At 45.4% G+C, this 20,020-nt stretch overlaps 1 protein-coding gene across 1 annotated transcript in view; it reads right to left on the bottom strand.

The window, feature by feature from the left end:
• The window catches only part of PRPF6 (pre-mRNA processing factor 6), a 44,632-nt gene that overhangs the window by 16,736 nt on the left and 7,876 nt on the right, over positions 1-20,020 (bottom strand). The window contains 7 exon segments of the mRNA XM_005885522.2: positions 763-925; positions 1,757-1,913; positions 2,259-2,353; positions 7,242-7,397; positions 7,578-7,754; positions 8,200-8,243; positions 8,246-8,277. Coding sequence (XP_005885584.1) covers positions 763-925; positions 1,757-1,913; positions 2,259-2,353; positions 7,242-7,397; positions 7,578-7,754; positions 8,200-8,243; positions 8,246-8,277 — 824 coding nt within the window.

Genomic DNA, 20,020 nt, shown 5'->3' on the forward strand with positions numbered 1-20,020 from the left:
TGTACCTGCGCTACAAATTCAGACTCAGTCCGATTTCTGACTAGCATCTGCTCTGGAACAAACATCAAAAGCATGCCCATGTGGTGGTGAAGGGAGATACTGTTATCAGTCCCTCAGGATGAAAAACACAGCACCCTCAAAAGCTGCATCTTGGCAGTGATTCCTGGATGGAGTCAGTTTCCCTGGCAAGCAAACTATTCAAGGGGACACGCCTGACAGCCCCCGCTACCTAGTCTACAGCACCAGGCAGAGTGAGGTGCGGCCACCGCTGACTTGCAGGAGTCTCACAAGACAGGAAGGAGTTCATCTAACACAGAGCTCTGGTGCTTCTCCCTGCCAGACATCAGCTCCCGACCCTTGGGAGGTGACTGCTGCCCACGCGGCCTGCATGATGCTGGCGCAGCTCGCCCTCACACACATCACCCACGGAGCCACCCACAGAAGCAGGTTCTGAACCAGCACTGTCCATGCCTGAGCCACAGCAACTGCCAGGTCACTTCAAGTCGCACCGCAAAAACACAGGAGTGGGGACTTACGCCAGAGCATCTCAGCCAGGTGGAAACTCCCCGCAGAGGAAAAGGGCAGAGGTAGCCCGGCCAGAAAAAGGCCTGGAAGATGTCACCCATTCATTACCCACTCGCAGCAACACCTGAGCAAATCCATGGAGGGAAAGCTGCTCTCCCAGGGCACAGGCACCGGGTGTGCCCCCTCCACACGGAAGACAGCAGGACACCACTCCTGGCGGCACCCAGGGAGGCTCACCTTTACGAAGAACCCGCTTTTTGGCACGAATGTCTGTTTCCAGCTCTGCTGCTCTGATGTAAATCCTAACAGACTGTGGGAGGTGACGGACAGCTTGGGCCACCACGGCCTTGGCAGTGTCCCCAGGTTGCAACCTGGCTGCTTCCAACCAGACATCTTCACTCTGTGGGCAAACAGAAAGCACGTGCCAGCTGGAAGCCCCAACGGAGCGGCAGCCCCTGGAACACGCACACAGCCTCAGGACTCGGCGGCTGGCTCCTCAGACCACACCCATCCCCCATCCACCTGGGCTTTTAAACAAATGTTATTATTGACTTCTAGAGAGAGAGAAGGGAGCAGGAGAGAGAAATAGACATTAACGAGAGAAAAACATCAACATGTCTCCTGCACCCGCACTGGGGATCAAGCCCACCCACACGTGTGCCGATCGGAAACTGAACCAGCGACCTCTTGGTGCGGGAGTCTACACTCAACCACTGAGTCACGCCGGCCCAGTCCCCCTGGTTTTATAAACAAACAAAAGGCCATCGCTCGGCCTCAAAGGCAGCTGTACCACAGACCTCTCATACCGCAAGGCTTGCGACCGTGGCTGTCTGTGGCACACCTGTTGCCGTGGGGAAAGGGCCACACCCGTTGAGAGCACAGCAGAGGATCGAGCCCAGGTGAGCATGCACAGGCCCTCTCAGGTCAAAGGCACCCCAGGCTGCCCAATAGGGACAGTCACTTAGAGCAGCACTCACCAACCTTTCGGACCTCACGGACCACCAGTGCCCCGCGGACCACCGGTTGGAAACTGCTGATTTAGAGGGTCTCACTTGACTTTTTAAAGCTTATTTAACCACTCCACCTCCAAAATGGTGGCATATTCTCCTAAGATTCGCATTTATCTTTAGCATTTTCAGGTGACCAACCTCACTCTTTCCAGCTAAGGTTATCCTGCCATTAAACTGTCCATGGTACTGAGGGTCCCCTCCTGGCCCCACACACGTCTCACCTTGGGGCACATCTCCGTCCCCTTCATGATAAGGTTTCGAGCGACTTGCAGCTTCCCGGTGACTTCTTCCAGGCGGGCAGATGCAATCCAGGCTGGTGGGTGGTGCGGGTTTGTCTCCCGAACAGACTTGAGGAGCAGTCGTGCCTTTTTGATGTCACTACAAGGGTGAGGAGGCACAGGTCAGGCCACCATGCGCTGAGGTGTCCCAAGCCCAGGGAGGGCACCAGCATAGACAGGCACTCCTGTGAGCGTGGAAGCTGGGTGAGACCCAGCTCACCCTGGCCAGTACCCGCAGCCTGCTCAGCAGCCATGCAGACAGGCACCGAGCACATGTGTCCAATGAAGGGAGACAGATGGATTTAATGGAAAACCAAACAACGCCACCACATACTTCTGAGAACACCCACATCCTATTTGGCTGCATATTTTTCAAAGAAAATCCAAACATTCTTGGCAACCTGGGTCCCCCCCTGACCCTCCCCCGCTTCCTCAGAGCACTCACTTGATGTCCCCTCCATGGGTCGGGATCATGGAATTTAAATCTGTCAGATAGCCTTTGGGGTCGACTACAGTCTGCCCACTCACAGAGTCAGACACCTGCAAAACAAGCCAGGCCACTCTGGTCAGAGGGGCCCTAGAACCCCTCCCATCTTGCCTGCCAGTGGGTACGAAAACTTTAGAAGCAGGAAAACACCTTCATGTAAACAACAGCTTGTGATGATGAGAAATTTCACCTATACAGAACAAAGATTTATATTAAAAAATAAAACCATAAAAGTCCAAGCAGAGCCCTGGCCTGTGTGACTCAGTGGTCGAAGTGTTCAATTCTGATCAAGGCCGTACTTGGGTTTCGGGTTCACTCCCCACCCCTGGTTGGAATGCATGTAGGAAGCAACCAATAGATGTGCCTCTCTCTACATCAATGTTTCTCTCTCTCTCCACGCCCCCCTTCCTCCCTCCCTTCTAAAAGCAATGGAAAAAATATATCCTCATGTTAAAAAACAAAGAAAAAAAAAAAGGTCTAAGAATGAGTGAAACCCAAGAATCGGAAAATTAAAAATTATTTCAACTAATTATATTTAAATCTGCACAATTATATTATCCTACCCTTCTCTCTAGCTTTGAGTGTTAAAATTGCCATAAAGCCCTAACCGGTTTGGCTCAATGGATAGAGCGTCGGCCTGCGGACTGAAGAAGAGCCCCGGGTTCGATTCCGGTCAAGGTCACACGTCCAGGTTGCAGGCTCGATCCCCAGTAGGGGGTGTGCAGGAGGCAGCCAATCAATGATTCTCTCTCATCATTGATGTTTCAATCTCTCTCTCCCTCTCCCTTCCCCTCTCTAAAATCAATAAAAAAATAAACAAAATAAAATTGCCATAAAAACTACAAAACCCAAGTAAAAAATGGGCAAAGGATCCTGGCTAATGCAGCAAGACCACAAAAGGACAAAGGGGTGCGGCTGGGAGGAAGGAACACACTTTCCCTGCTCACAGGACTTGACTATATTTATGCAGAAAGTTCAAAAGAACCATCAAAAAACAACCCAGCCCTGGCTGGTTTGGCTCAGTGGATAGAGAGTTGGCCTGCGGACTGAAGGGGCCGGGTTTGATTCCAGACAAGGGCACATGCACAGGTTGTGGGCTCGATCCCCAGTAGGGGGTGTGCAGGAGGCAGCCAATCAATGGTTCTCTCTCATCATTGGTGTTTCTATCTCTCTCCCTCCCCCCTCCTCTCTGAAATCAATGAAATATATTAAAACAAACCAACAAAGACCCGAATAAATAATTACAGAAAGGTGGCAGGGTGCAAGGCTCATGTGCAGAAGCCAACTGCTTTCCCAGGTGCTTTCAACCAACAGATTGGATCTGAACTTAAAAACCCTATCCCATTCTTATAACAGCACCCAGGACGTGAAACACTAATGTGTATGTAATCTAACAAACACATACAAGACCTCTGTGAGGAAACTACAAAACTCTGATGAACGAAACCAAAGAAGTTGGTCAATGGAGAGAGATATTCCATGCAGGAAGAATTAATATTGTCTGGATGTCAGTTCGTCCCAACTTGATCTGCAGATTCAACACAAGCAAATCAGAATCACGGCATGTTATTTTGTGGGTACTGACAGACTGATTGTAAAGTTTTTATGGCGGGAGGGCCATAAAATCTAACCGAGGATAGCCAACACAGTACTGAAAGAACAGAAACACAGCCTGGCTGGTGTGGCTCAGAGGTTGAGTGTTGACTTATGAACCAGGAGGTCATGGTTCAGTTCCCGGTCAGGGCACATGCCTGGGTTGTGGGCTCAATCCCCAGTGGGGGGTGATGCAGGAGACAGCCGATCGATGATTCTCTCTCATTGTGGATGTTTCTCTATCTTACTCCCTTCCTCTCTGAAATCAGTAAAATTAAAATTAAAAAAACACGAACAGAGCCCTGACCTGTTTGGCTCAGGGGATAGAGCGTCGGCCTGCGGACTGAAGGGTCCCAGGTTCAATTCCGGTCAAGGGCATGTACCTTGGTTGCGGGCACATCCCCAGTGGGGGGCGTGCAGGAGGCAGCTGATTGATGTTTCTCTCTCATCGATGTTTCTAACTCTCTATCCCTCTCCCCTCCTCTCTGTGGAAAAATCAATAAAATATATTAAAAAAAAAAAACAAAACACGAACAGAAACACAGATTGTCACAATGCATGACAGGGACTGTGCCCTGGACAGGAATCAGGAGCCGTGGGAGGCGCTCTCACACCCTTGCTGGTGGTGAAAGCCCCATAGGAAGAGTCGTGACAGCAGAGGCGCTCTGCTCGGTGGCTGCACAGCCCTCCTTCACTCACTCTTCCCTCCCTGGAAAGGGGCTTCCTGCTGCTGCTTGCGGGGTGCCTACAAGGTCTCCCCACGGCTTCGCGTACTAGACTGCAATTCTTTCATTTCCCCAAATAGGTCCTTTTGGTGACGGAATACATGGAGGAAACTTAAGTGCCTGTTACTAAGGAGAGAAGTCAATCTGAAAAGGCTACATACTGTATGATTCCAACTATGTAACATCTGAAAAAGCAAGGCTCAGGAGGCAGTTAACAGATCAGAGATTGGGGGGAAGGAGGGGTGAATGAGTGGAGCACAAAAAATTTTTAGGGCAGTGAGACTACTCTGACACTAAATCCAGAGAATGTATAATGCCAAGAGGGAACCCCAATGTAAACCATGAATTTGGATGATGATGTGTAAATACAGATTCATCACCTGTAATAAACGTACCACCTGGTGGGGAAGTTGACAAGAGAGAGTCTGTGTGGGAGATCTCTGTACTTTTCTCTCAATTTTGCTATATATCTAAAACTGCTCCTTAAGAAAGAAGTCCTAAAAAAATGAGCAAAGAACTTGATTAGACATTTCTCCAGGAAAATATATAAATGGCCAATAAGCACATGAAAGGACGCTCAACATCACTAATGAGGGGAATGCAAAAACCACTCCACACCCAGGAAGAAGCTGTCACTGAACAAGGAAAGCAGCCTGTCAGGCCCGGGTTGAAGAAGAGCCCAGACTGCGGCGAAGCCAGGGCGCCCACAGGCCCTGGGCTGCAGGATCGGAGCACCATGGGCCACAAGCACAGCATGCAGCTGTCCTCGGGCGGAGGGACTAGCCCTGAGCATGCAGGGGCCCTGCTGGAGATGCAGACAGAAGGCTCTCAGCAGACAGAAAGGCTGAGGAGCTAGCTTACGGGTGGAATGTCCATTGTTATTTATGGCTCAAGAGGCAAAAGGAAAGAAGAGAGTAATAAAAAATAATCATCAATTTGTGAGTGACGAAAGACAAAAGAGATCACTATTGTTTGCCAATAATATTTTTATGTGCTTTTGATTTTTGTGAAGCTAAAAAATAAAAATAGCCCAGCTGGCGTACCTCAGTGGTTGAGCATCGACCTATGAACCAGGAGGTCAGGGTTCAATTCCCGGTCAGGGCACATGCCCAGGTTGCGGACTCGATCCCCAATGTGGGGTGTGCAGGAGGCAGCGATCAATGATTTTCTCTTGTATCACTGATGTTTCTATCTCTCGCTCCCTCTCCCTCTCTCTCTGAAATCAATAAAAATATATTCAAAAATAAAAATAAAAAATGAAAACAGCCCTGGCCAATGTGGCTCAGCTGGTTGAGCGCCCTCCTGTGCACCACAACGATACCACAGTTCGATCCCAGCCAAGGCACATGCCAGGATGGTGGGCTCGATCCCGGTCAAGGAACGTATAGGAGGCAGCCAATCCACGATTCTCTCTCACATCTATGTTTCTCTCTCCTCTCCCTTCCTCTCTCTCTTGAAAATCAATAAAAACATATTTTAAAAAATCATAATAAATGGAAATATAAATGCTGTTAAGGATGTGGAGAAACCAAACCCTCTTTGCAGTGGGCGTCTAAATGGTGCAGCCACTGGGGGCGACAATATGGACTCCTCAGAAAACTAGAGACAGAACCACCATAAATCCAGCAACTCCACTTCTACGTTTATACCCAAAAGAGCTGAAAGCAGGGACTCAAATAGCTATTGGTGCACCAAGGCTCACAGCAGTACTAGCCACAACAATCAAAATGTAGTAACCGGTCTTTATAAAATCTCTGCTCACCATCAAAAGTTCAACACATACAACTTTCAACAATAAAGATAACTTTTTAAAATCTAAAAAAAGTTCAACAAGTGCTGTGAAAGATCAATTAAAACATAAGCGCTTCCACTGCATCCAAGGGCAGTGATTGGAGAGTTCACTACACCACTTTCACTATGTCTACGTATAGGAAGTTGTTCCTTTAAAGCATTTACCAGGAAGCTTCAGTGCCCTCCCTACCCCCGCCCCAGTTCTGTGGCATCTCGGGGGGAGGGGAGGGTTGCAGCCATGTCTGTGTGCGTGCAAATCTCTCCAACATAAATCAGAATCACACTGCTCTGCCAACCGTTGTCACGTGCGCGAGTCTTTCCCCAACTTGTTGGTGCTCTTGACTTTATAGTGCTTTCTACTGTGCACAAGTTTTCTACTATATGCAATCAAACTGAAAAGCATCTTCCTTTCTGGTTTCTGTTGTGCATGTCCTAATCAGAACGGGCTTCCCACTTCGCCTGGGTCCTCCTTCCAGAGCAACGAATGGAGTGCCAGCCTCCTAAGGGCTATGATTATCGAGGGTGAGGGAGAAAAGACATGCACTGAAGTTCAGGTAAAGAGGGGTGGGCATAAGCCTCACTGAGAGTCCGCATGTCAGGGCTGCCCGGTTGCTGGCACTGATCACATCCCTGCAGGTGGAGCACCCACCAGCCGGAATGCAGAACCCTGCCCCTCTGTAAGGGGACAGGACGGCAGCACCGCAGCTCTGCTCATCTGTGACAAAGCACTTCAAAAAATGAACTTTTTACAAGGATGTATTAGTTTTATAACCAGGAAACAAACATTTTAAAATACTATCTGTAGAAAATGTTACAGGACACGAACTCTCACCTGGCTCAGCCTCATGTCCATCAGCGTGTTCCTTGCTTGGCCAATCTTCCTCATGTCTAGCTCACCTGTGCCAGGTGTCATCAATCCAGGTGTCATTCCACCTGGGTATGGAGTGTTCAGTCCACCAGGATAGGGTGTGTTAAGACCTCCAAATTGCTGGAGAGAGAAGGGGTAAGATGCTGCAGTCCCTCAAGACGTATGCAGTTGTCCAGACAGACTTGGCGGCAGTGCAGCCTGGACTGCAGAAGCACCAGGTCCAACACGCCCCGTGCCCACCACACTGTCTAACTGTGACCAGAGGAAACGAGGCCCGCCCCCTTCTATGGGCACGCTCACAGTTTGCCGGGGGTCCACGGAGGTATGGTTCTCTCCAGTCTGCAAATGTTTGGCGAAGAAGCTGTCGGGAACAGGGGTCAGTTTCTCGTAGCGTGGGTTCCGCTGGCGTTTGTTCCTGGTGTCACCAACCTCAGGGATGCTCAGCCACTCTTCCTTTGTGACTTCTGCCAACTTCCTCTGAAAACATCCGGCCCCCAAAACATTAATTCTCTGGCAGATTTCACACTGCCCAAGGAAAACTATCCTCTGGTGGGCCCTGCCCTGCAGACCACCGTGCTTAGAAAGGACCGGATGCAGAAACGGTTGTCTGCTCGTCTAGAAAAGTCAATGTGCTGATCTGCTCCACTTCGCTCAACGCAAACTGTTCTATCAAAGCCCAGAGGACGCAGCTTAGAAATGGATAAACAGAGTTAACCTTACCAAGAAAATACCCACATCTGTCCCTCCTTCTTTGGCGGGGGGAAGAGAGACTTTTGGCACACAGACAGATAATTAAACAGACTAAAGCAGGGCCTTTTTCTACCCCGAGTGAAAGGACGAGCACAGTTAGGGACGTGTCAGCAGCTCCACCCCGGAGCAGGCTGGCTCTCTGCGGGCAGCTTGGGTGCCTTCCCTCTCTTACTTTGAGATCTGAGAACTGTTGTTGGATTTTGGGGCGTTCCATAGGTACTTTTCAATTTCTTCTTTCTCCCTTTGCTCCCTAGGAAGTAAAATGTATGCATGCATTAGAAATGCTGGGCATCTGAAACAAAGTCACTTTATTACACTTCTCAATTAGGCCACCAAATATAACTCAAGTATCTACCAAATGAAAACATGCAGAAATTCACCAAATAAAAACAAGCTGTCTTACTCTGACATAAATACTTGCATTTGAACATAAGCATGTTTGCTGCTTTAAAATTCTACAAAATAGCAAAGGCAGGGCCATCCTATGAATGCCAGCTGCCCCTCCACTTCTCCTTCTGAGGTAAACAAACAGTAAGCCCTTGCCAGGTTCCCCGCTCCAACCAGGTTTCAGGGAGGGAGAGTTCTCCTGCTGAGCTGAGACCTGGTCTAGACACTGGGAAGAAATCTGACCTTTTATTTGAACACAGAATAACAGGCACTGTAACAAAGTATCAACCAAGCTCAGCAAACAGGACTTGACCAGAACCAAGCAGCTAAAACTTTCTAACACTGCCCAGCTGGCGTGGCTCAGTGGTTGAACATCGATCTGTAAACCAGGTCACGGTTCGATTCCTGGTCAGAGCACATGCCCAAGTTGCAGACTTGATCCCCAGTAGAAGGCATGCAAGAAGCAGCTGATCAGTGATTCTCTCTCATCATTGATGTTTCTCTCTCTTTCTCCCTTTCCCTTCCTCTCTGAAATCAATAAAGATATATTTTAAAAAATAAAATAAAACTTCCTAACACTGAGATTCACACTTCCCTCTACAAGTAAGAGAAAGGTATCTGTAGGCAGGAATCTGAATGGACCATGACAGACGATGTGTTTGGAAAAGAGAACCCCTTCTCCAGGAGCTGAAAAGTCAGTCACCACAGCCCTGACACAAAGGTGCGCCTATCAGGTGTTCTGGCCAAAGATGCTGCACCTGTGTCAGTCAGGCCTCGGCTCCAGTGTCCGCTCCCCAGGAACAGAGAGCAGGACAAGTTAAAGGACAGGCGCTTCTACAAATGACTGATCTCTTCAGAAAGCCAATGTCACGAAAAGGTTCAAAGGCAAAAGCAGGGGAAAACGTAGGAGACAGGACACAGGAAGTGGTTGGTTTGGGAGAAAAGCAGCTCTGCCATGTCTTGGGGACAAGCAGGGAATACAGACATGGCCCAGATCAGGTAACAGAATCGGGTTCATGCTGCTGAGTGGGACAAAGGTGCTGGTCAGTGTGGGAGACAGACTGCTCAATGCTGAGGGTGAACCGACCCTGAGGGACCCAACAAAGACCACCTGCAGGTGTGGAGAAGCGAATGTGCAAATTGGGACCAGTGTTGGGACTCCACAGGGGCAGGCATGTTTGCCGCACTATTCTACTTGTTTGAAGTTTTCATAATGAAGTTCTGAAAAGCCAACCACTTAATACGATTTTCCACAGGTATCCATGACAGTTTTTTAATGAATGACTTCCAAAAAGTTGGAATCAAAGCTTCTTTAGTATGCAAATCATTGTGCACAAGCATAAAAACACTCCCGTCAAGTCCTGGCGGTTAGAGTGCCAGCCCTCAGACCAAAAGATCTGGGGTTCGATTCCCAGTCAAGGGCACTTACCTGGGTTGCAATTCCATCCCCAGCCTCCTCTGGGGAGGGCAACCACTCAATGTATCTTTCTCACAACAGTGTTTCTCTCCCCGCCCCCCGCCCCTCCCACCCCATTCCACTCTCTAAAAAAATCAATGGAAAAAATATCCTCGAGCAGATTAAAAATGGTGGCAGAGTAAGAGGATGCTGCACGGACACACTCCCAGGACCAAACTGGAATTGCAACTATTTAACAGAAAACTTCTTTTTTAAGATTTTTTTTTTTAAATATATTTTATTGATTTTTTACAGAGAGGAAGGGAGAGGGACAGAGAGTTAGAAACATCGATGAGAGAGAAACATCATTCAGCTGCCTCCTGCACATTCCCTACTGGGGATGTGCCCACAACCAAGGTACATGCCCTTGACCGGAATCGAACCTAGGACCCTTGAGTCCACAGGCTGATGCTCTATCCATTGAGCCAAACCGGTTAGGGCCAGAAAACTTCTTGAATAATCAACAGAAGACTTGCAGGAGAGAACCCTGATAAATGAAGACAGAAAAAGTGGAGACCGAATGGAAACTGGTAGGAGGGGCGGAGGTATGAAAGGGCTGGCCAGATGCCCACAGAGAGCAAGTTCAGAAGAGATATCTCAGCTGTGGGGGGTTTCCACTGAGAACTCTGGGGTCTAAATCCCAAGCTGGGCCCCCCAGCAGAGAGCACCAGAACTAAGAAGGGTACCCACATACCATCTGGCTGTGAAAAGCAGTGGGGGTGCCATCAGCCAGGAAGAGATGGCTGGAAATTCAGACCCCCTCTTAAAGGGCCAATATACAAAATTCCCTGTGCAGCCACTCACCTTGTGCTCTGGCAGAGAGAGGGCCGAGTGGGCTGCAGCTGTGCGAGCAGAAGTCAGGGTTGGGGGCTCTAGGGTTAGAGCTCAGAAGGCAGACACCCTGGTTTCCTGTGCTGAGTGCAGACGTCATCTTTCTCATGCAGACAATTACTATCTAGGCAGTTTTGCCTGGGGGAAGACAGCTGACCCACCCAATTGGGAAACCCCTTGCCCCATGGTGAGGAGTTGCTGAGGCCCATTAGGAGACTGAGAATAATTAGCCTCCTGGCAGAAGCAATCACTCCACCCTGCTGGGAAAAATTCTTGCCATACCTGTGGACGATTGCCTGAGGCTATTCAAGGCTAAATCCAATCAGTCTGCAAACAGAGGCAGTCTCTGGAGGCTTTGAGTCTTTGCCTGATCTAATTAGTCAGAGTGTTTGACATTGCCCTGCACTAGAGATCGAAAGGCCTAGCAGATCTACCTAATACGTAGTCACAAACCCAAAACAGGTACCCAAAATGAGGAGACAAAGAAACAACCCCTAAATGAAAGAACAAGAGAATTCTCCAGAAGAGATACATGAAACGGAGATAAGAAATTTATCTGAAACAAAGTTCAGAATAACGATGGTAAAGATGCTCAACAGCATGAGAAAAGATATAGTAACTATGAAAACAGAAATAAAGAATGACCCAGCACAGAAAAAGAACACATTGGAAGGAATATACAGCAAAGTAGGGGAAGCTGAGGATCGAATCAGTGAATTAGAAGACAAGGTTGGAGGAGAGACCAAGATGGCGGCATAGGTAAACACCGGAGACTGCTGCCGCAAACAACCACTTCAAAAATACAACTAAAAGACAGAACGGACATCACCCAGAACCACAGGAAGGCTGGCTGAGGAGAGACTCTTCAACTAGAAGGAAAAATAACAGCACACCGAGGCTCAGAGGAGGCGCAGTGTGGAAAAAACTCAGGTGCGGAGGTGCGCGCGCAAAGCGGGCTGGTGGCTGAGAGCGCGGTTGTCGTTTTCGGTCAGGGGGGAGTCTCAGACTCTGAGCTCCAGATACGGGCGAATCGCTGGGGACTCGGACCCAAACGGGAGAAGCGGGAGTGTCTGGCATCAGTTGGAAGGCAGCTTTCCCTCCGAGGTTTGCAGCGGTTCCGGGGGTTCTGAGAAGCAGAGCCTCTGGGAACAGGACTGAGGGCACCATAACGGCTCCCTCCGCCCGCCCTGTTGAGCCCGCCCCGCCCAAGCCCTGCGCAGAGCCATTTGCCGGATAGCCTCAGGCAAAGGCTAGATTAGCACCTCCCCAGAGGACAGAAGTTTTCCGCGGCAGACACAGCTGATTCACACAGCCAGTCGGCCTGGTGGTCAAATCCCTCTAGTATTAACTACAACAATCAAGGCTCAACTAGAACAAGACTGCGCACAAAGACCACTAGGGGGTGCACCAAGAAAGCATAAAAAATGCGGAGACAAAAAAACATGACAGAAATGGAGGATATAGAGCTAAAAATCGCAATTTTGAGGGCTTGCAAAAATGTGCTAGAAGCTGTCAATAAACTTGAGGAGAGAGTCACGAAAACTAATGAGACCCTCGATGCTATGATAAAGAACCAACTAGAAATTAAGCATACACGGACTGAAATAAAGAATATTATACAGACACCCAATAGCAGACCAGAGGAGCGCAAGAATCAAGTCAAAGATTTGAAATGCGAAGAAGCAAAAAACACCCAACCGGAAAAGCAAAATGAAAAAAGAATCCGAAAATACGAAGATAGTGTAAGGAGCCTCTGGGACAGCTTCAAGCGTACCAACATCAGAATAATAGGGGTGCCAGAAGATGAGAGACAGCAAGATATTGAAAACCTATTTGAAGAAATAATGGCAGAAAACTTCCCCCACCTGGTGAAAGAAATGGACTTACAGGTCCAAGAAGCGCAGAGAACCCCAAACAAAAGGAATCCAAAGAGGACCACACCAAGACACATCATAATTAAAATGCCAAGAGCAAAAGACAAAGAGAGAATCTTAAAAGCAGCAAGAGAAAGAGACTCAATTACCTACAAGGGAATACCCATACGACTGTCAGCTGATTTCTCAACAGAAACTTTGCAGGCCAGAAGGGAATGGCAAGAAATATTCAAAGTGCTGAATACCAAGAACCTACAACCAAGAATACTTTATCCAGCAAAGCTATCATTCAGAATTGAAGGTCAGATAAAGAGCTTCACAGATAAGGAAAAGCTAAAGGAGTTCATCACCACTAAACCAGTATTATACGAAATGCTGAAAGGTATCCTTTAAGAAGAGGAAGAAGAAAAAGGTAAAGATACAAATTGTGAACAACAAACATGCATCTATCAACAAGTGAATCTAAGAACCAAGTGAATAAATAATCTGATGTACAGAATGAACTGGTGATTATAATGAATCAGGGACATAGAAAGGGAATGGACTGACTATTCTTGGGGGGGAAAGGGGAATGGGAGATGCGGACTCAATCAGATAACCAAAAAGAAAAAAACAATTAAAAAACAAGAGGACAGCTTAAGGGAGCTGTGGGGCAATATGAAACATAAACAATATTCACATAGCAGGTGTGCCAGAAGGGCAAAAAGGGAGAAAGGGAGAAAGAGATAGAGAATGAATTGAAGAAATAATGGCAGAAAACTTCCCTAACCTGGTAAAGGAAAAAGTCACACAAGTTCAGGAGGCACAGAGTCCCAAGCAAGAAGAACCCAAACAGGGCCAAGCCCAGACATATTGTAATTAGAATGCCAAAATTAAAGACAGAGAGAATCTTAAAAACAGAAAGAAGAAAATAAACTGTTATCTACAAAGGAGCTCCCATAAGGCTGACACCCAATTTCTCATCAGAAACTCTACAGGCCAGGAGGGAATGGGATGAAGTACTCAAGGTAACAAAAAGCAAGGATCTGAAACCAACATTACTATATCCAGGAAGGCTATCTTTCAAAACCGATGGTGAAATAAAAAGCTTCCCAGACCAAAAAAAAAAAAAGAATTAAAATGGTAATAAATAAGTACCTATTAATAATAACCTTAAATATAAATGGATTAAATACTCCAATCAAAAGGCACAGGGTAGCTGAATGGATACAAAAACATGACCCAATTATATGATGTCTACCAGAGACCCACCTCAGAACAAAAGACTCACACAGGATGAGAGTGAAGGGATGGAAAAAAATTTCCATGCAAATTGAAACGAAAAAAGAACTGGAGTTGCAAGACTCATATCTGACAAAATAGACTTCAAAACGAAGGCCATCGAAAGAGACAACAAAGGTCACTACATAATACTAAAGGGATAGATCCAACAAGAGGATATAACCCTGGTAAACATATATGCACCCAATATAGGAGCACCTAAATATATTTTAAAAACGTCTAGAGGACTTTAAGTGCACATGGGTCATTCACAAAGATAGACCACATGTTAGGACACAAAACAAGTCTCTACAAGTTCAAGAAGACTGAATTCATATCAAGCATCTTCTCAGATCACAGTGGAATGAAATTACAAATCAACTACAGTAAAAAACACCTAAAAACATTCAAACACATGGAGGCTAAATAGCATGTTATTAAGCAATGAATGGGTTACCAACAAGGTCAAGAAAGAAATCAAAAACTTCCTGGAAACAAATGAAAATGAACACACAACAACCCAAAATCTCTGGGACACAGCAAAAGCAGTCCTGAGAGGGAAGTTCATAGCACTACAGGCATACCTCAAAAAACAAGAAAAATCAACAACAAACTATTTAACCTTACAACTGAAAGAACTAGAAAGAGAACAAGGAAAGCCCAGAGTAAGTAGAAGGAAGGAAATAATAAAGATTAGAGCAGAAATAAATGACAGAGACTAAAAAAAAAATCAATAAAACCAAGAGCTAGTTCTTTGAAAAGATAAACAAGATTGATGAACCCTTAGCCAGACTCTTCAAGAAACAAAGAGAGAGGACCTGAAAAACAAAATCAGAAACAAAAGCAGAGAAGTAACAACTGACACCACAGAAATACAAAGGATTGTAAGAAAATACGATGAACAACTAACTATATGCCAACAAGTGGACAATGTGGATGAAATGGTCAAATTTGTAGAAAAATACAATCTCCCAAAACTAAATCAGGAAGAATCAGAAAACCCGAATAGGCCAATAACAACTGAGGAAATAGAAGCAGCAATAAAAAAACTCCCAGCAAACAAAAGCCCGGATCCGGACGGACTCACAGGGGAGTTTTACCAAACATTCAAAGAAGAACTAAGACCTATCCTCCTCAAACTATTTCAAAAAATGCAAGAGGAAGGAACACTTCCAAGCTCTTTTTATGAGGCCAGCATTATCCCAATCCAAAACCAGATAAAGATAATATAAAAGCAGAGAATTACAGGCCAATATCCCTGATGATCATAGATGCTAGAATCCTCAACAAAATATTAGCAAATCGGATCCAGTAATATATTAAAAAGATCATACACCGTGACCAAGTGGGATTTATTCCAGGGATGCAAGGCTAGTACAATATTCACAAATCAATAAATGTGACATATTACATAAACCCAAAATCAGATGATCATATCAATACACGCAGAAAACGCAATAGCAAAAACCCAACATCCATTTTTGATAAAAACTCTCAGCAAAGTGAGACTAGAGGGAGCATATCTCAACATGATAAAGGCCATATATGACAAACCTATAGCCAAGATCACACTCAATGGGCAAAAACTAAAACCATTTCCCCTAAGAACAGGAACAAGACAGGGATATCGGCTTTCACCACTTATTCAACACAGTATTGAAAGTCCTAGCCCCGTGGTCGGCAAACTGCGGCTCTCGAGCCACATGCAGCTCTTTGGCCCCTTAAGTGTGGCTCTTCCTAAGCCTTAGGAGTACTCTAATTAAGTTAATAACAATGTACCTACCTATATAGTTTAAGTTTAAAAAATTTGTCTCTCAAAAGAAATTTCAATCGTTGTACTGTTGATATTTGGCTCTGTTGACTAATGAGTTTGCCGCCCACTGTCCTAGCCACAGCGATCATACAAGAAGAAGAAATAAAAGGCATCCACACTGGAGAGGAGAAAGTAAAACTCTCATTATTCACCGGTGACATGATATTGTACATAGAAAATCCTAAAGACTACTAGATTTAATAAATGAATTAAATTTGATAGCTTTTTATTACATTAATAATGAATTCTCAGAAAGAGACACTAAACAAACAATCCCATTTACCATTGCAACAAAAAAATTAAGATACTTGGGAATAAAATTTAACCTAGGAAGTAAAAGACCAGTACTCAGAAAACTACAGGACGTTGAAAAAAGAGATAGATATAAACAACTGAAAGAATATACGGTGTTGATGGATTGGTAGAACCATTAAAATGTCCATAGTACCCAAGGCAACCTACAGATTCAATGTAATCCCTATTAAAATACCAATGGCATACTTCATAGATCTAGAGCAAATACTCCAAAAATTTATATGGAACCAAAAAAGACCCCGAATAGCTGAAGCAATCTTGAGAAAGAAGAACAAAGTTGGAGGAATCACAATACCAGATATCAAGTCATACTACAAAACCACTGTAATCAAAACAGCCTGGTACTGGCACAAGAACAGGCATACAGATCAGTGGAACACAGCAAAGACCCCAGAAATTGACCCAAGCCATTATGCTCAATTAATATTCGACAAAGGAGGCAGGAGCATACAATGGAGTCAAGACAATCTCTTCAATAAATGGTGTTGGGAAAATTCGACAGATACATGCAAAAAAAATGAAACTAGACCACCCACTTACACCATACACAAGAATAAACTCAAATGGATAAAAACCTTAAGTGTAAGTCGGGAAACAAGAAACCATAGGCAGAAAAATCTCAGACATCTCTCGTAGCAATATGTTTACAGATACATCTCCTAGGGCAGTGGTTCTCAACCTTCCTAATGCCGCAACCCTTTAATACAGTTCCTCATGTTGTGGTGACCCCCAATTTCATTGTTACAAATTTAACATAATTAAAGCATAGTGATTAATCACAAAAACAATATGTAATTATATATGTGTTTTCCGATGGTCTTAGGCAACCCCTGTGAAAAGGTCGTTCGACCCCCAAAGGGGGCGCGACCCACAGGTTGAGAACCGCTGTCCTAGGGCAAAGGAAACTGAGGAGGAAATAAACAAATGGGATTTCATCAAAATAAAAAGCTTCTGCACAGCAAAAGAAACCATCAACAAAACGAAAAGGGAGCCCACTGCATGGGAGGACATATTCAGCAATGATACACCTGATAAAGAGTTAAATTTCCAAAATATACAAGGAACTCATACAACTTAACAAAAGGAAGACAAACAAGCCAATTAAAAAATGGACGAAGGCCTAGCTGGTGTGGCTCAGTGGTTCAGCGTTGACCTATGAACCAGATCATGATTCGATTCCCCGTCAAGGCATATGCGTGGGTTGCGGGCTCAGTCCCCAGTATGGGGCGTGCAGGAGGCAGCCAATCAATGATTCTCTCTCATCATTGATGTTTCTCTCTCTCCCTCTCCTTTCCTCTTTGAAATCAATAAAAATACATTTTTTTAAAAAACGGACAAAGTATTTAAATAGACACATCTCCAAAGTGGACATACAGATGGCCAAGAGACATATGAAAAAATGCTCAAAGTCACTGATCATCAGAGAGATGCAAATTAAAACGACAATGATGTATCATCTCACACCTGTCAGAATGGCTACTATCAACAAATCAACAAAAGACAAGTGCTGGCCAGGATGTTGAGAAAAGGAAACCCTCTTACACTGCTGGTGGGAATGCAGACCGGTGCAGCCATTATGGAAAACAGTATGGAGTTTCCTCAAAAAATTAAATATGGAACTACCATTTGACCCAGTCATCCCACTTCTGGGAATATATCCTAAGAAACTCGAAACACCAATCAGAAAGGATGTATGCACCCCTATGCTCACAGCAGCACAATTTACAATAGCTAAGATCTAGAAACAGTCCAAGTGCCCATCAGTAGATGAGTGGATAAAAAACCTGTGGTACATTTATACCATGGAATACTATGCAGCAGTAAAAAATAACCTCTTACCCTTTGAAATAGCATGGAGGGACCTGAGAGTATCATGCTAAGTGAAATAAGCCAGTCAGCGAAAGACAAGTATCACATGATCTCACTCATATGTGGAATCTAATCAAAATAAACTGATGAACAAAGATCCAGAGACATGGAAGCATGGAACGGAGTGCGAAATCTCAGAGGGAAGGCGTGGGCGGGTGGGCTGGTGGGTGGGAGGTAATCAACCAAAGACCTTGTATGCATATATGCATAACCCATGGGCACGGACAATTATGTGGTGAAAGGCTGGGGGCCGGAGGGCGGCTGGAAGAAGTTAATGGGTGGAGGGGGGGGTGACGACCATATGTAATACTTTCAGCAATAAAGATTAAAAAGAAAAAATTGCCATAGCCAGTTTGGCTCAGTAGATAGAGTGTTGACCTGCGGACTGAAGGGTCCCAGGTTCAATTCCAGTCAAGGGCACATGCCTGGGTTGCAGGCTTGATCCCTAGTAGGGAGCGTGCAGGAGGCAGATAATCAATGATTCTCATCATTGATGTTTCTATCTCTTTCCCTCTCTCTTCCTCTCTGAAATCAATAAAAATAAAAAAATATTTTAAAAAAACATTTAAAAAAATAAGTAAAAGAGAAAAAAAAAGAAAAAATTATCCTTGAGTGGGGATTCACAAAAAACAAATAAATAAACAAAAAACTCTTGTCAAAAGGAGAAGCAAGATGGCGGCGGAATAGGCAGACGCGTCCCAAGGCTTGTCCCGGAGCAAACAGAATGAGCAGCTGAAACAGGTAACATCCACCCCCGAATTGGCGAAGTATACTCAGCTGGTGAGACAGTTTGCAGCCGGGAAGGGCAGAGTTCCCCTGGAAAGGTAAAAACCAGGGACCTGGGCAGGAAAGTTTGCCAGATCTCTGAGCCCAGGGGTCAGAGGGAGACCGGAGGGAGACCGCGTGGCAGACAGCCGCATCTCTTGGGACAGGCACAGCCCCTGACTGGGGAAAGGAGATCCACGGGACTGTTGGCACCGGGGGATTTGAGATCTGGGTTCCATAATTACGGAGGACTGAGCCTTAAGGGGGCAGCCTGAAGCGCTGACCAGACCATGCAGTGCCAGTAAGAGAGGAGCTTACGGAGACTCAGTCTTCCTCGTTTCTGCGGCCGGCGTTTGTTTGTTTGTTTTCACTGAACCCTATTCATAGGACAATTCGTATACAGACACTCACCCGTGCTGAGGAGAAGGAGAAGGTGCGGACAAGTGGAATCTGGGAAGAGGCTGGGGAGAGAAGGGGGTCCAGGAGAGGTGGCAGCAAATTGAGTGCTGAGTCACGCCTGAGCCCAGGACTTGGGCAGCCATTTTCTCCTGAGGATATAACTCCTCCCTCCAGGCCCCAGGCAAGGAATACAGCCACACCCAGATTCCACCCTGAATGGCATGAAGGATTAAACCAATGTGATTAGTCCCTGGGAGTAAACAGGGTCTGGCCTATAGAGGGGCCTTCAGTCCCAGCAAAAGAAAAAAAAATAAAAATCACAGACACTCCAGAAACTGGGATCTTAAGCCAGCCAAAGGAATGACATTTCAATTTTTCATTTTTATTTTTTTATTATTATTTTATTAGCTTTTCTTTGCTTTTTTCTTTGTTTCCCTTTTTTTGTTTGTTGCTTTATTTTCTACTATTTCACATTATTTTTTCATCATTCAATTTTATTTTATTACTTGTTATTTTCTTTTTTTATACCATTTTTTTAAATCAATTTTTTTGTAAATATGTTATTTTGTTCCCTTTCTGTCTCTTCTTATCTACTCATCCCTTTTCTACCTCCGCTATACTGAAGTGAGGGCCTCCCCATATTTATCCAATTCTTAACCTTATTTCCTATATAACAGCTCAGCCTCTACAGATTCTGCCCCCACCCTCTTTACTGGGTGTTTGGTGTTTGTATTTGTTTGATTTATCTATTGGTTCTGTGGTGTTTTCTTTCTCTCTCTCTCTCTCTCTCTCTCTCTCTATATATATATATATATATATACATATATATCTATACTAATAAAAGAGAAACATGGTAATTGGCGTACGACCGCTACCCTTCCCATTGGCTAATCAGGGAGATATGCAAATTAACTGACAGCCAAGATGGCGGCCGGCGGCCAGGCAGCTTGAAACTAACATGAGGCTTGCTTCCTTCAGTGATGGAGGAAACCAACGTTCCCCGCCTGCCTTGCAGGCCTCTGAG

This window comes from Myotis brandtii, unplaced genomic scaffold, assembly GCF_000412655.1.
Source record: "Myotis brandtii unplaced genomic scaffold, ASM41265v1 scaffold915, whole genome shotgun sequence".
In the NCBI taxonomy this organism is placed as follows: Eukaryota; Metazoa; Chordata; class Mammalia; order Chiroptera; family Vespertilionidae; genus Myotis; species Myotis brandtii.